The sequence below is a fragment of the Benincasa hispida genome, chromosome 7, assembly GCF_027475165.1.
Source record: "Benincasa hispida cultivar pf3 chromosome 7, pf3_genome.v1.1, whole genome shotgun sequence".
NCBI classification, from domain to species: domain Eukaryota; kingdom Viridiplantae; phylum Streptophyta; class Magnoliopsida; order Cucurbitales; family Cucurbitaceae; genus Benincasa; species Benincasa hispida.
In genome coordinates this window covers 47,357,041-47,374,033 of record NC_143484.1, presented here as the reverse complement: position 1 = coordinate 47,374,033, position 16,993 = coordinate 47,357,041, and the positions used below count along the sequence as shown (strand labels likewise).

General features: G+C 36.0%; 1 protein-coding gene across 2 annotated transcripts in view; it reads right to left on the bottom strand.

The window, feature by feature from the left end:
• LOC120081265 (plant/protein (DUF810)) overlaps positions 1-16,551 on the bottom strand; it is a 64,235-nt gene extending 47,684 nt beyond the window's left edge. Inside the window, exons 1-9 of one of the 2 annotated variants that reach the window (XM_039035992.2) lie at positions 16,269-16,551; positions 15,996-16,086; positions 15,675-15,850; positions 15,531-15,595; positions 15,011-15,353; positions 14,600-14,666; positions 13,611-13,764; positions 12,658-12,825; positions 12,424-12,534 (exon numbers count right to left, since the gene is read on the bottom strand). In XM_039035992.2, the coding sequence (XP_038891920.1) occupies positions 12,424-12,534; positions 12,658-12,825; positions 13,611-13,764; positions 14,600-14,666; positions 15,011-15,353; positions 15,531-15,595; positions 15,675-15,850; positions 15,996-16,003 (1,092 nt within the window). In that variant the 5' untranslated portion in view covers positions 16,004-16,086; positions 16,269-16,551. The remainder of the gene's footprint in view (positions 1-12,423; positions 12,535-12,657; positions 12,826-13,610; positions 13,765-14,599; positions 14,667-15,010; positions 15,354-15,530; positions 15,596-15,674; positions 15,851-15,995; positions 16,087-16,268) is intronic. The other variant, XM_039035993.2, reaches the window with a different exon arrangement.
• Between the last annotated feature and the right edge of the window lie 442 nt (positions 16,552-16,993).

The window sequence follows — 16,993 nt, the reverse complement described above, 5'->3', positions numbered from 1 at the left end:
CCCCTTAACACCTTCATCACTTCCAATAACAAACTAACAAGGTAAATGAACAAGCCAAAATTACAACAAATTCAACAACTCCCAAGTATAATTCCACAAAGATCTTAAAAATAATCTTAAACGTAATTCAACAACCTAAATACAATTCCACTGATATCTTAATAACAACTTAAACGGTAAATATAAAAGCACTACAATTTAAGCAAATGTCATGAATGGAGGAGTCTTCGAAGGATTTGGATAGAGAGCACCATGATGAAGCGTTTAACTAGCCACTTCCAAACGATCTAACCACCCATGTCGGCTACAAATGTGTATATACATCTATAATCTATAATATATTAAAGGTGAGAATGTTGAAAAAACTTTTTTGGATACTTTTGTCCACTCTTTATTTTACTTATTTACACAATATGCCATTATCAATTAAATATAAATATTAAATTAATTAGTTTATCCATAATTATCAATAATGAATATATAATTAATATTAGAATGTTAGAATGTAAAAAAAAAATTATTTCCTTCCACTTAAAGAAGTTTAATTTTTACTTTTATTATAATTAATATTGGATTTTAAGTTTTCGGATTCAAAAAGATTATGTAACTCTCACCTTCAACTATTATCAAAAGGGAGTTTTCTTCTACATTTTTTACCAACATTTGAATTCCATTTTTTCTCCATTTTTGTTCTCTCAATTCGTAGCTCCCAAAGCTTTTCCAATTTTTGAATGATCTCAAGATATTGGTGTTAAATTCAAGTTACAAGATATGCATGTGTGGAATCAAGATCTAAGATTCTAAACTTTAAAATAAAACCGAAGGGATTCTAAGCTTTTGCTACTTTACTTTACAACTTCACTTTTGATGAAGTTGAATATTAGTGTCTGTCTAGCAAGTAAGCAAATCTACCACAAAGAATGTGAATAGCTAATGTCCTTTTTTTTTCCTTTTTTTGTTACTATTTTCTCTTTCTATAGTTCTTTTAGAATTAGTATGTATTGTTATTTTACTTAAAATATTTGTTGGAAAAACAAAAGTTTACCAATCAATTACAAGCTTACGTTAGTTTTGTTGAGTAAAAAACGTATGTAACCCTATGCCTCACAAATTTTTTATCAATTATAAATAGGATATTAATCTATTGGATTAATTAATAAAAATAAAAAAGTTGGAATAAAAGAACTGAAAGGTTGGAATGCAACAAGTTTTGTGAAAGAAATTTTCTTTCATTATAATATGAAATCAAGTTAGTAACCTAATTATATCTTTATTGAGTTTGAAAAGTTTATTAGATCACAAAGTTCGTTTGATTTTTCTTTTTTTCTTTTTTTTTTTTTTTGGATTTCTTAATAATATAGTAATTAAAAAAAAGTTAATGCTAGACAAACATAAATTTTTAGAAACAAATCCTTCAATATAATATCAAAATTAAAAAAGAAAAGACCTACGTTTTATTTAATTGAAATATTAAAGAACTATAAAACGTAACATAAATTTCTTAAAGAAAGTGGTAGGAAATAATTAATACCTATGTTTTATTTAATTGAAATATTAAAAACTATAAAATGTAACATAGATTTCCTAAAAAAAGTGGTAGGAAATATGTAACATAAACTTCTTAAAGAAAGTGGTAGGAAATAATTAATGCAATTTTAATATATACATAGAAGTTAAGTGAATGAAATATGAAAAGTTATACCTCTGCCTAAATTATTCTAAAATTACAATTTAGAATTTCAAACGTTTTTTACTTTTTTTCATTCCCTTCAAATCTAAATATGTAGATTCCATGTATTTTTCACAACAATTTGAAAGTTATGTTGTAAGAAACTAAAAAAAATAAATAAATAAATAAATGTTGAAGCATATGCTAATAATAATTAAGATCTGTTGATGATAGAATAGATGATAAAATAGTGGTAATTGGAAAGACATAAACTAATTTAGATATCACTTCCATCATTATAAAAAAATGCATAACTGTTTATATAAAACAAAACTAATTTGAAATATTTGCACATTTTAGAATTATAATTAGTTCTTCTATTATATTTTTTCAACTACACTTTTTTTATAAGTTTATTATGGGTTTATAAATTTTTATTATATATTTTTTTATTTTTATAAATTTTAATTTTCAATTCTTTGATTATCAAATTTATGGATTTTAATTTATCTAAATTATTTAAACTCCTCTAAATAATGTAAATAATTCGCTCAAGCTTAAGTCTGTACTCCTGCAATTACATTGTTTAAGTTTTTCCCTTTTTTGCCCATTTACTTTTAAGCATAAAGTTTATTTAAGTTTCTTTATTAATAAAATGTTTGACGGGTGACTTATAATTACACTTTTATTTTTAAATATATTTAACTACTGAAATTCTATTGTTAATGATAATTGAAGGTAAGAAAAGGTAGAATGTGGAGAAACTTCGGTATTCAAAGTTCTCTAACATAATTTATAAAATATTTATAAAATTTACGATTTTACATTTAACTATAATTAATATTAAATTTTATTTTTTAAAATTTATTTATTTGTAAATTTTAAGAGCTAACTTGAAAGTACTAATGGATGGATCACTTAATTAGTTATTGTTCAATAATAATGTGAAAAGTTAGAATTTGAAGAGTTATAATATAAATGGTTTGAATTTATTAGAAGTTCTTTTTTGGATAAGAAACGATTTCACTGATTGAATAAAATATCCAAAGAGGATAGGTAAAAGGGGGGCCCATTCGGAGGATACAAAAAATGTTTTCAATTAGCGATAAGGAAAGAAGAACTATGACTATCTATACCCAATAAATCATTACACCAAAAAAAGCATATTGTATACAAATATCAATAATGTCCTTTGTCGATATAGCTTTGTCTTGGAAGATTCTAGAGTTCCTTTCATCCCAAATCTTCCACAAAACAGCACTGATAATGCTCCACCAAAAATGCCCCTTTGAAGCTTTGAAAGGGTGGTGACAGATCAGCAATCGAAGCCAGCTACGAGTATCTTATGAGAGAACCACCAACCAGCTAAAAGCTTCCAAAATCTCATACCAAATCTCTCTAGTGAAAGGGCAATCAAAGAACACATGTTGCACGGTTTCAAAATTCTGTTGACGGAGGCAGCACCATGAAGGAGAGAGAGGCTGATCCAAGGGCAGCGTTTTTTAAGCCTATCCATAGTACTAGGGCATGAGTGGGTCACTTCCCATAGAAGGAATTACACTCTTTTCAGACAGGGGCAACTCCAAACCGCCTTGAACAAGACATCTGAAGAAGCAAGCAAGTTAGAGGTGAGATGGGTGTAAAGAGATTTGGTGGTGAAGCCTTTAGGCTCAAGATTTCAAGACCATGTGCCGTCAAGATCAGTAATGGGCAGTGTTAAGACTCCACCTGCCAGAAAAGAATTCCCACAACTATCCAAGAACAGAGGATTACTCTGATAGAATTTATTTATGGACTTCAAAGGATATTACAAGAGAAAAAGATCATTCATTAGTCTGATATGAGAAAGAAGAAAAAACATCCAAAAAAATATCCTAACCACCAGCACCTTTCAAGAGGGCTGGAAAATCCTCTCCACTAGCAAGATGCTCCTTACCAGAAAAATTCCCCCTTCCCTACACGGGGTAGCCTCCCCTTTTAACCTCATTCTCAACTGGCCCCACAGATCCCACTGCTAACTAACACTAAATTCCTTTCCTTTTAATCCTCTCCTCTTTCACTATTTTCCTTCTTGCCTCTATATTTGTAAGTCTTTATAATTGGAGGCCTTACAATACCCCCAATTTTTCAGCCACCTTGTCCTCAGGGTGGAAGAGTGGGTATTGAATCTTCATTTCATTCACCCCTTCCCATGTAGCCTCGCTTTCCGTGAACTTTTTCCATTTCACCAACCATTCTTCTCTTAGCAACTCAGTGTTCCAACGTACTCCCAAGACGGTCTCCAGTAGTATTTGTAGTTCGAATTCATCTATGAGATCAGGTGCTTAGGCTTGTACTCGCGCTATTTTTCCCAGGCAACGTTTCAATTGAGAAACATGGCAAACATCATGAATCCTAGCATCATTAGGTAATTCCAGTTTATAGGCCACCGCTCCGATCTTGCTCACCACCTTATATGGTCCATAGAACCTAGGAGCTAACTTCTCACATCTCCGTTGAGCCAGTGTGTGTTGTCGATGTGGCCTGAGTTTTGGGAATACTAAGTCTCCAACCTCGAATTGTACCTCCCTGCGATGTTGATCGACATATCTCTTCATTCGTTCTTAGGCCATTGTCAAATGTTCCTTCAAAGCTACTAAGGCCCGATCTCACTCCAGTAGTTGTTGCTCTATTGTATCGTTAGAAGTCCTTCTATCTCTGTAAGAAACTAAGGGAGGAACTGGTCGATCGAATACCACCGCGTATGCTGTTGTTTTGATGGAGGCATGGAATGTCGAATTATACCAATATTCCGTCCAAGATATTGATTCAAACCATTGCCTAGGCTGTTCATTACAAAAGCAACGTAGGTACGTTTCGACACAACGGTCGACTCTCTCGGTTTGCCCATCCGTTTAAGGGTGGAAAGTCATACTTCGCTTCAAGGCCACTCCTTGTATTGCACAGAACTCCATCCAGAAATTACTCATAAAGATCTTGTCTCTATCAGATACAATGGAGCGAGGAAAACCACGGTGGTGCACCACTTCCCAAATGAATACCTCTACTATCTTCTTAGTCGTGCATGGGTGAGAAAGTGGAATGAAATGCGCATATTTATTAAGTCAATCCACAACTACCATTAACGAATCCTTCCCGAAAAACTTGGGTAATCCTTCCACAAAATCCATCGAGATGTCCTCCCATACTCGATCGGGAATGGGTAAAGGTTGGAGTAATCCAACAGGGGTCACGACATCACTTTTGTTTCTTTGACATATCATACATTCAGCTACATGTTTTTTAACATCTTCTTTCATTCCTTTCCAGTATAGTTCCCCAGCTAACCTTTTGTAAGTTCACAAGTAGCCTGAATGTCCTCTAAGTATTGAATCGTGGAATGTTGCTAGCAAGGTGGGGATGTATTAGAACCTGTGAGATAACACCAACCTCTTCTTATAAAATAGTATCCCCTGTTCTAACGAGAACTTGGCCACACTGGTAGGATCCTTTCCAATTTCTTAATTTTCTGTAACTCCTCGTCTTCCATCACTTCTTGTTGAACCTTCAAGGTGTCAATGAGTGAAGGTGCAGCTATAGTCAAGAGCTCAGCCTCCTGAGGTCTCCTAAATAACACGTCTGCCGCCTTGTTGTTAAGCCCGGGCTGATACAAGATTTCAAAATCATACACCAATAACTTAGTGAGCCATCTTTGAAACTGTGGTTGGACTTCCCTTTGTTCTAATAGGAACTTAAGTGCCTGTTGGTCAAAGATCACCGTAAACCTTCGACCCAATAAGTATGGTCTCCAATTTTGAATTGATAACACCACTTCCATAAGTTCTCTCTCGTAAATGGATTTCCCCTGTGCCCTGGTTGACAGAGCCTTGACTAAAATAAGCCACTTGTCGTTGACCTTGCATAAGTACTTCCCCCAGCCTTGTTCCCGATGCATTCGTCTCTATAACAAAAAGGCAGCTCAAAATTTGGGAGTGCCAAAACCGGTTACCGTGGCTTGCTTAAGAGACTCGAGGGCGGTGGTTGCTTCCTCGTTCCACTGGAAGGCTTCTTTCTGAAGTAATTTGGTCAGGGAGTCACTATCTTGCCATAGTCTTTTACAAACCTTCGGTAATATCCGGTGAGGCCTAAGAATCCCCTTAACTCCGACACATTCTTAGGAATCAGCCATTGCATCATTGCTTTCACCTTATCAACATCTGCTTCGACCCCTCTGCTGAAACTCAATGCCCCAAATATTGGATCCTTCGCTGTCCAAATGTGCACTTCTTCTGATTTACGAAGAGTTGATGATCTCACAAAACATTCAATACCATTCCCAAATGCTTAGCATGTGTATCTTCATTAGGGTTGTAAACTAATATATCATCAAAGAATACAAGTACGCACCTTCTCAAGAACAGTTTGAAAATTTGATTCATCAGTGATTGGAAGGTGGTTGGGGCATTGGTCAGACCGAATGGCATCACCAAGAATTCGTAGTGGCCTTCATGTGTCCTAAAGGCTATTTTTTCCATGTCCGGTTCGTACACATCCATATCTGGTGATAGCTTGACTTAAGATCCAACTTGGAGAAGATCATGGATCCATGCAACTCATCAATTAGCTCCTCTATTACTAGGATAGGAAATTTATACGCAACGGTAGCCTGATTTAGCTTCCTATAATCCACACAGAACCGCCAGCCCCCATCTTTTTTTTTTTTTTACTAACAACACTAGACTTGAATATGGACTGTGGTTTGGCCAATAATTCCCACGCTCAACAAACCAACTTCTCTATTTCGTTTTTTTTATCATGATTATACCGGTATGGCCTGACATCCACCGACGGCTCCCCCTCTCGGGTCAAAATTCGGTGGTCGACCTTCCATTTGGGTGGCAGGGTCTTTGGAATCTCAAATCGATCTCTGAATTCTTCCATCAAATTCTGAATAAATAGAGGTACTTCCATATGTCCTTGATCCCCTGTTCCACTACTCTTTCCCTCCTGAATCTCTGTTTCAACATGTTGGAATTCCACCAGAAATCCCAAGTCCTCTACATCCCATGTCTGTGTGAGAGCTTTAAAAGATACCTTTGCAGTTGTCAATATAGGATCCCCTTTTAAAGTGATCTTGTGTGGTCCTGACGTGAAAGTCATAGTGAGGCTGGGCCAATGAACCTCCATATACCCCATGTTGCACAACCATGTCATACCTAGAATTAGGTCAACTCTCCCCAACTCCAGTGGTAAGAAGTCTTCCGTGACCGTTAACTCCGATAACATCCCTACTATTGACTTGCAAACTCCCTTCCCTCGGATGGCATCTCCATTTCCTACCACTACCCTATAATTGGAGGTATTAATCAACAGTAGCTTCAGTTCGTCCACCAATCTTTTATTATAAAATTGTGTCGCCCCACAGTCAATCATAACCACCACCTCCTTCCCGACTAATACCCCTTTCAGCTTCATGGTGCCCTTCCCGGACAATCCCAGTATGGACCTCAAAGATATTTCCATGCTGTCAAAGACATCCAATGACTTGATCTCTGGCTCGGCTTCTTCACTCCCGCCACAGCCCTCCTCGACTTCCTCTTTGTCGTGATAGATCAACAAGTTCGGTGCCCTTTTTCCCTCAACTGGCAACGATGCCCTGGGGAGTATTTTTCATCGCATAAAAAACACAGGCCCTTTTCTCTCTTCTCCTTCGCCTCTGAATCCGTCAGCCTCCGATACGGTCTCTCTCCCTTTCCCATCCCTTTTTTTCAGGTAACAACACGTTTTTTAGGGTGTTTCATTTAAGGGTTTTGCTGCTTGATTTTTGGGCTCATTGGTGCCTGTCTGTTTAGGTGCTTCTTTCCGGGCCAATGCTGGGCCTAGGCCCAATTCTTTTGGGCAAGACGTAACGCAAGATTTCGGTCGCTTACTGCTTGGGCCTCCCTCATACATGCATCCAAACCCACAGGGTGACGATTAACGACTTCAGCCTTAAGTTCCGGTGCAAGCCCATTTAAAAAGTCTCCTCTAAGACTTCCTCTGCTGTCGTCGGTAAAGGAGTTAGGTAAGTCTCAAACTTCTTCTAATATTCCTCATAGGTTCCTTCCTGTTTTATTCGCAAAAGACGAGAAAGAAGCGTACCTTCTTGGGTGGGGAGGAATCGATCAATTAGCCTCCCTTTTATTTCCTCCCATGTTCTGATTGGCGGTTATGAGCCCAACGAAACCAGGCAACTGCTTCCGACGAGAATGTGATGATCGACACTTTCATTTTTTCCAAAACCAGACATTTTTTTTAGTATCTCAAAAAAAATGCTTCGCCCTATATACCCAAGCATCTGGATGTTCCCCTGAGAAAGTTGGCATCTCCAACCTCTTATACTTGCTACGGTCGATCGCGTTCCCATTCGACGATATCTAGGAACTTTCACCCTTTTCCCCCCTTTTTCCGATTTGGAATCCGATGTGACTCCGGTGGTGCTGGAAGTTTCCTTATCCCTCACCTCAGCTAAATATTGCACCCTGACAGAAATTCACTCCAGACTCTTCCTCATCTCAGCCATTCCTTCCTGTAGCTCTGTGATACATTTCGTATTATTCTCAATCTTTTCCTCCATTTCTCTTTTCTTCTCCGCGTGCATTTTCCCCAATGTTATCGAATCGGCTCTGATACCAATTTGTTAAGACTCCACCTACCAAAAAAGAATTCCCACAACTCTCCAAGAACAAAGTAATCCTCTGATAGAATTTATTTATGAATTTCAAAGGATATTACAAGAGAAAAGATCATTCATTAGTCTGATATGAAAAAGAAGAAAAAACATCAAAAAGATATCCTAACCACCAACACTTTCAAGAGGGTTGGAAAATCCTCTCCATTAACAACCTTACCAGAAAAATTCCCCCTTCCCTACACAGGGTAGCCTCCCCTTTTAACCTCATTTTCAGCTGGGCCCCACGGATCCCACTGCTAACTAACACTAAATTCCTTTCCTTTTAATCCTTTCCTCTTTCATTGTTTTCCTTCTTGCCCCTACGTTTGCAAGTCTTTATAATTGGAGGCCTTACAAACAGATTAGGAATGAGTTGAGTGAAAGCAACCTATTCAAAAATTTCATCATCCTTAAGGAGTCTTCTAAAATTCAGCCTCCAAGAGCATTGATCGGAATTCCAGACCACCTTCACAGGTGCATCTTTAGTGCCCGTCAGAAGGTAAAGCTTTGGAAAGACATGTTTGAAGGGGGATTCACCAAACTAAATATCATGCAGAAAGATAGATGACTTATTACCAATGTTTCACCATATGTTGCCATAAATAAGGTCCTTCTGCTGCAGAATGTATTTCCAAGGACTTCTAGAAGAAGATTACCTTCCAACAGAAGCCTTGAGGTCATAATGTGGAGAGCCATATCTCCCCTTAATCATGATACGCCAAAGCGATTCCTTTTCATGGTGGAAACGCCAAAGCCGTTTAGCCAAGAGGGATTTGTTATGTTGATTGATGTCAAAAGTTCCCAAACCTCCTTCCAAAGGCTTCTTGATGCAACCCCATCTAAGAAGGTGAGACAATTTTTTGTCCCGGTGGCCAGACCACAAAAAGTTCCAGAACAAACGTCCAATATCATCAATAATTTTTGTGGGAGCATGAAAAAGTGATAGGTAATAGATGGGCTGATTGTAAGAGTGGCATTGAGAAGGGTCTAATAGCCAGCCACCTTCAGAGAGAAAGTTGTTCCGCCCAAGAGTTTTTTTTTTTTTTCAATATTGTCCAAAATGGGCTGCGAGAAGGTAGTGGAAGATGGTTTTCCATATAAAGGAAGACCCAAGTAAGTGACAGGCCACTATCCCACTTTGTAATCATATTTTGCAGCAATAGAATAAACCCATGAATTATCACAATTGATACGATCTAAGATTTGTGCCTATTAATGTTCAACTCAAAAGCTCCTTCAAAAAGGCCATTAAGATTGACAAGATTTTCAATCTTCCTCTCATCGTAGGAGGAAAACAGAAGAGTGTCATCCGCAAATAGGAGGTGGATGATGTTGAGAGTAGATCTAGGAACTTCATAACCACAGATGAAGCTCGTATCACCTGCCAATGAGAGAATTCAACTAAGACTGTCCATAATGATGATGAAGAGGAACGGATAGAGTGGGTCGCCTTGTCAAAGGCCCTGAGTGGCTTTAAATTTCCCTTTGGGTTTTCCATTTATAATGGTGGAGAAGTTGATAGAAGAAATGCAACCTCCAATCCAGCATCTCCATTTGTTACCAAAACCTTTGACTCAAAATTTCATCAAGATCATCCCAGTCCACCTTGCCTTTTCAATGTCAAGTTTGATCACCACCCCTTTAGCTTTACTAGAATGCCAATGTTCAATAATCTCATTTGCAATCAGTGAATCGTCTAAGATATGTCTTCCTTCAACAAATGCGGATTGGTAGGCCATTATGGTAGATGGGAGGACTTTCTTAAGGCGGTTTGACAGCACACGGGCAATGATTTCGTAAAGGCAAGTGGTTAGGCTAATAGGTCGGTAATCCCCCACTTCCATGGCATCATTCTTCTTTGGAATAAGGAAATGTATGTTTTGTTGACATTGGCATTGATGATTTCATTCTCAAAAAAGGAAAATCTTGGAACACACTAAGTAGGATAGATTTTAGGCTGAATTTATTAAAAGTTATCCCTTCATTTTAATATAAATAAAATTCAAAACTTATGATTATTTTTTAGTTATAATCAATAATGAAATATCTAAGTCTTAGAATTTCAAGAATTTTGTTACTCTGTCTCCAACAACTAAATAAATATCAATTTTATACTCATTTTCAATAAACTATTTGTTTTTCTCCTTTAATAATTTTCGTACTTTTGCTTATAACTTTTGGTTTGATTGCTTACTTTTCCTCATAAATTCATTTTTATAAATATTTTTATATTCTATTATATTAATAACAAGAAAATTATTATTATTATAAAAGCAATCACTATATCCTATAATTCTTTTTTAAAAAAAATAAATTGCAATATTTGTTCACTTATCAATTTCTCTTTTTCTGAGTTGAACAATACATGAATATTACATATAAAAAAATAAATAAACTATTTATTTAGATAAAAAAAAACATGCAAAGCAAGTGTTAAAATACTAGTACATAGAAAAGAGCGGCACAAAAACTTCTTTTTCCAAAAGAACTATACTTCTATTTTCATTAAAGAAAATTATAAGAATGATTTTTTGGTAAGAAACATTTCATTAATGAAGAAAATTATAATAATGATAATGAACATCCAATCTGATTCTAAAAATTTGTTTACTATTAAAAAATAATAATTCTATTATACATATATATATATATATATATATATATATGCGCGAACGAGAGGAGACAAAAATTCATTCAACCTGCACCTACTCTATCTGACTGTAATTGAAGGCTTACCATATTTCAAAGTAAGAAATGGAAGGAGAATTAACTTTTGGAAAGACCCTTGGCTCAATGGATCTATTTTGAAAGATATCTACCCTCGGTTATTTGCTATAGCTTCCGACAAAAAGGGATCGACTAATAATTATTGGGACTCTTCCACTTCTACATGGGATATCAATTTTCGAAGGCTTTTGATGGATGAGGAGATTTTAGAATTCTGATGCAGTCCATATCTACTTTTTCACTAAACAACAATGAAGATGCTCACAGTTGGTCACTTGAACCTTCTGGTCAAATCCCTGACAAAGCACTTAGTTTCCTCCTCTAAAATGGACAGCAGCAGCATCAATGCAGTTTGGAAGACTAAGAGTGCAAAGAAAACAAATATTCCAGTGTGGATCATGCTAAATGGAAGCCTCAATGCAACTGATGTCTTACAGAGAAAACTTCCAGGTCAGATGCTTGTGCCATCAGTGTGGTCTTTGTGTTTCAAGGCAGGGGAAACAACTGGCCATATCCTTTTTTCACGTACATTTTCCCAGCATTGTTGATCCCTGCTTTTTGCTGCCTTTAACATTAATTGGGATTTCTCCAATTCATGGAAGGATAATGTTCTTCAACTTCTCTGTGGTGTCAATTGGAATTCCCAAGCTTTTTGCTATAGGTTAAGATGGTCAAAGCATTGCTTTCTGAGATTTGGATGGAAAGGAATCATTGCATCTTTTAGCAATCTTTCTAACATTATTTTTCAATCTTCGATTCAGTTTGGCTAAAATCTTCTTCTTGGTGTTTTCATTCCAAAAAGTATGAAAGGCATACTATCCAGGAGATCTATGCAACTGGCTGGCTTTTATCAAGCCTGTCTAAGATTCTATTGTTGAGATCTTGTTTTAAGTTTATTTCCTTCTGCGTTTCTGAACTGTTTTTGCTTTAAATTACTTCTTATGTTTTTAAATCCCCTATTATGGTTGGTGAATCTCGAAACAATAGTCTCTTTTCATCGTCTTAATGAAAAGTTTTGTATCATTTTCAAAAAAAAACAAAATAAAAGAAAATAAAATAAAATTATTCCTATCCTTCCAAATCTCCTTCAAATTCACCAACATTGTATTCATCGATGTGATTGTTTGTCGAGAAATAAAAGATACTGAGGCATCAGGCACCCCTGGTTGCCTATGAGGCGAGCATCCTTCCTTGATTTTCATTTCACTTAATGAGAAACGGTTTTTCGATCAGGGAGAAAAAAACAGAAAAAATCTCCATACAAGAAAATTAACATAATAATTGAGTAATTAAGTAAAATTGGATAAAAATAAAACTTAATGAAAAGAAAACATACCTCAGATTCCTCAATCTTTGATAATAGAATTCTCAACTCACTTGCCTTGCGCCCTGACTCTCCAAATCCCACAACAGGGTGATTAATAAGCCCCTCCTCCAATATGTTCAGCTGTACGTATATAAAATATCATACTCAGCAGGAAGACTGAGCACTTGATGCGTCAAATCAAGGGTTTATCATAAAATTTATAGAGAGAGAGTGAGAATAAGTAAAGAGAAAGAAAAAACTTACCTGCCGTCTTTGCCAGCGTAAAAATGCTTTTCTATCAGAAAATTCTGTTTTTGAGATACAAGACAATAATTCCAGAGGAACTAAGAGGGTGTCCATTCTTTTTCCTACTTTTCCTGAAAGGGCATTTAGGAGGCCTTTCCGTGTTCTTACATCCATGGACTCGGATATCTGCAAATATATTGGAACTAAAACTTAGCAGAAAAATGAACTATAAAGCTTTCCTTCAATCAGAGAAACAAATGTGTTGAAAAAAATTAGAAGTATAGTAGGATCTTTAGAGGGGTTGAGAGGTCTTTAGAAGAGGTGTGGGAGGTGGTGAGGTTTAATGCCTCATTATAGCCATCCATTAATATAACTTTTTGTAATTATCAACTTGATCCTATTTGACATGGTAGGATTAGAGTAAACTAGGATATCTTGGTTAAATCCTTAATTGATTAAGATTAGGATTAGTTTTCTTGAATCTTGATTAAGATTATGATTAGTTTCCTTGATTTCTTAAGATTAGGATCAGTACCTTTGATTATTTAGGATTAGGATTAGTTTGATTAACAATTCTCTATTTGTTTTCTAAGATTCATAACTTTTGTTACATAATAAGGATTTTGATTTTATTATGGGAGATTTCTCTTCTTTTATCTCTTAGGCTAAATCATTATTCTTCTGGATTGAAGTCCTTTCTTGTAGGTTGTCAAGTACTCCTCTGTGGACTTATTTTTTCTTGTATGTCTTTGTACATTTTTTTTTTCATTTTTTTCACAATGAAAACTTGGTTTCTTATTTACAAACAAAGTCAAATTACTGAATGAATTGTATGCAACATATGTTATATTTCATTTCTATGAATACTAAACATCCATAAATAATAGCAAGTACTTAAGAATCTGCCATGCATGTAAATCAAGTTTAAAACTTATAATCGCATCAAGACAAAAAGTGAATAATAGAACTACCTCCATTTGTACTCGCATGGTCTCCAACAACCCAACTAACCCAGGTGCACGTTGAGGTTCAACAACAATTCCACTTTTACTACTACGTCCAAGCTTCCTCATCAACTTAGACCTTTTGTCTTTCTTCTTCTCTGTTGATGGTACAATAAGACCCCTATTTAAATAGTGAACAAAGATTTAAGAAATTGTGAAATAACAAAATATAATGTGAAGATGAGCACCAAATGCTAACAAAAACAGGAACTGATTGATATAACAAGAATATGATGCAGTGACTTAAAAGGCTAAACATGTATTTTATTTTACCTTGCCTTTTAGCATTATTAGTTGATCTTGTACTAGCTTGCAGTTTACTAATTACTTGAGTGGTCTATTGTTTCTCAGTAACTTCTTTAGCTAATTAGTTGGCCGAAAACCACCATTATGCTTTGTTGTCGTAGTTGTGTTTTTTTTTTTCTTTAATGAATAAGAAACTTTGGAGACTTCTTAGAGATTCTTCTTTTCATATACAAGAAACAGAGATATATTAAAAGAAAGAGGGAAATAGCCTATGGGAAGAGGGGTGAGGATCCTAGGCTACATCATATGTATCAGACCAATGTTTTTGTCTAGGCCGATGGCTGCTGCAAAAGAAAATCGGGAAAATCCTATTGACAAGATCACATTAAGGAGGATAGTGATGCTGTTTTTGAATATTGAACATCATGAAACAATCGTGAAGTCCTGCTTAAAAGATTAATGACAATTTATGCCTTATAATCTGAAATATCAGTTTTATGTATTCATTCCTATTGAAAATACCTATTATCCAAGTTCGAGCCCTCCAAGTACCTATAGCATTATCTTGGTCTTTTGATGAGCTAAAAGCAACACTTTCAAATTGAATATTTCTACATCACAAGAAGTAGAATTCTATTTTCTTTTGTGCCTTATTTTTCTCTGTCCAAAAGAAAAAAGAAAAGAAAAAAACACGAGATAAGATGCTATACCCCGAGGCCCCAGCACAAGCCAAAAGAACCTCATATGCTGTTTCTCGAAGGTCGTCATCTGTAATTCCTATAACAAATAAAGAAAAAAGTTAAAACCCACTCTCCAATGTTCTACTTTAAATTAATAATCTCAGCCGAGTATGTTTTCTGCAGACAGAAAATTAAATGCAGTTGGAATATGGTCAAACAATTGGAAAGATATAACCTCAAAACTTACTATGCTTTGAAACCTAAAAACAGATGGAGGCAATCAGTGTAGTTACATTAGATACCCTAGAAAGTAAAAAAGATTTGGAGAACATCGGAATAAGCAGCTAGGCATGCTTGCTGCTTTCTTTGGATCTATAGCTACACAGCTCCAGCACTTTCAACACAGATGAACAATCCATCAGCCAATAAATTTATTACTACCTGTTGAAAAAGAAGGCAATTTGAGAGCAAGATCAGCTACGTCATTTGGGTTTCTTCTTGACATCCTCATACTATTAACCTCAATATCTTCATCATCCTCAAAATCTTCTATGTCATCCACGGTCAATTCCCGAGCTTGGGAGGACTCAAAAGACTCTGATCTAGATACATTTGTTTCAGTTAGTGAAGGTGTGGGCACAAGTGGTGATGCAATTACTGCTGGAGGTGTATAGACAGGAGGAGGTGTGAAAGCAGGAGCAGGAGGCGGTGCCCTTTTTGGAGGTGACCCTGAAGAATCTAAATCCGTAACAATGAAAAATTCATCCCCAGAACCTGAATTATTCTGGAATGTCAAAGATAACTTAAAGATTAGCAGTGGTTTCTTGACACGAATAAGATCAAATACGATAGATGGATCGGCAGGGAGAAACATTACATTCAGAAAACCTACAGCGTGTGAAGGAAAGAAAGAAAACAAGACTAAGAGAAGAGTGGGGGGCTGCATTTAAATCATACTTACCATCTGAGGAAACCCCGTAAGGTCATGATAATCTCTAATGGCTTCAGATAGTTCAAGCATTGCACCTGTTCAACAGATGATGACATAAGAATGTTTTTTAAATGGATGAAACTTAAAAACAAAAGAATGAACATGTCAAATCACCTTTTTTAGCGCAGTTAAGAACATAATCCACACTAACTTGGTCTAGATCCACATCATCGAGGGTGACCGCACCAGGAGGCATTACAACTTTCTTTATCAAGCTACCAGACAGTACAAAATCAAGAAGTGTCTGTCTATCCCGCCTGTAGCGTTGCAAAAGCTCAATGGCATTTTCCCTGTATGGAAGGTAGACTACATCGTTCATCCAAAACAAAAGAAATGGAAGTCCAAATAGGCAAACACTAGTAACACTAAACTTATAAGCATTCCATTTCTCTAGCTTTCATAAAGATTGTCACTAGATATTCGAGAGACGCTTACTCTTCCATGGTCAAGCTCGATGGTACTAAAAGTGAATCCCTCAATTTCAGACAATGTGCATCCGCTCCATTTCTGAGAGCTAAGAATTGTTCTGGTAGCAAACCCACAAATAAATATACTGTAATATGTAAGAGCAATGGCCAACTGATAATCGAATGTGGACACGTGTCGGACACTGATACGTCCGACACGCTCTTGACACGTGTCAGACACGCAAGAATCCGTGCCCCAAAAATAATAATAATAATAATAAATCCAAACTTTTAAACGAACCGGCGGCGATGGAAAGGGAGCTTCGGCAAAGGGAGGGAAGATCGAACAACTTTGACAGCAGCGGCAGAGAGAGGCGTGCCCAAACGTCGAGATCGGCAACAAAGGGAGAGAAGCGTGGTCAAACCTTCACATCGGTGGAGGGGGAAATGCGGAATCGTGAAGAAAGTGGGTGTGCGTGGAAGTCTGGGAGAAGATGGGATAATAGTATTTACGGTTAGGGGTTTTTATTTTTAATTGGGCTTTCGGGCCTTCATACATAATGTGGCCGTGAGTTTCATTAAATAATGAGTTTTTTATCTTTTTTTTCTTTCAAATGCTCTTTTCTTTTTTCTTTAGTAATTTTTTATTAAAGAAAGGGAGATTATCAAAAATAGACCAAAAGAAAAATACAAACTATTTAACGAATATTTTTTTAAAAATTCCAAAACTACCCTCGCCATTCTTCTTCTTTCTCCTTCTTCGTGAATTCCATCGATCACAGGTACAATTGTGAGGAAGAGTTAATACTTGAAGAGTCGGTTTCAAATCAATTGCTTAGCTTTTTTTTTTTCTTTTGGATTTTGTGGCTTTGTTTCTTCTTCTTCACAAAATATTGGATACAAATATTGAAAGAAAAAATGGTACTGAACAAATAAGCTTCATAATTCCTTTACAAGCAACGAAAAATTACTGATTCTCGTAAACGCATAAAAGACTTTACCGAAAATGCATAAATGATTGATGAT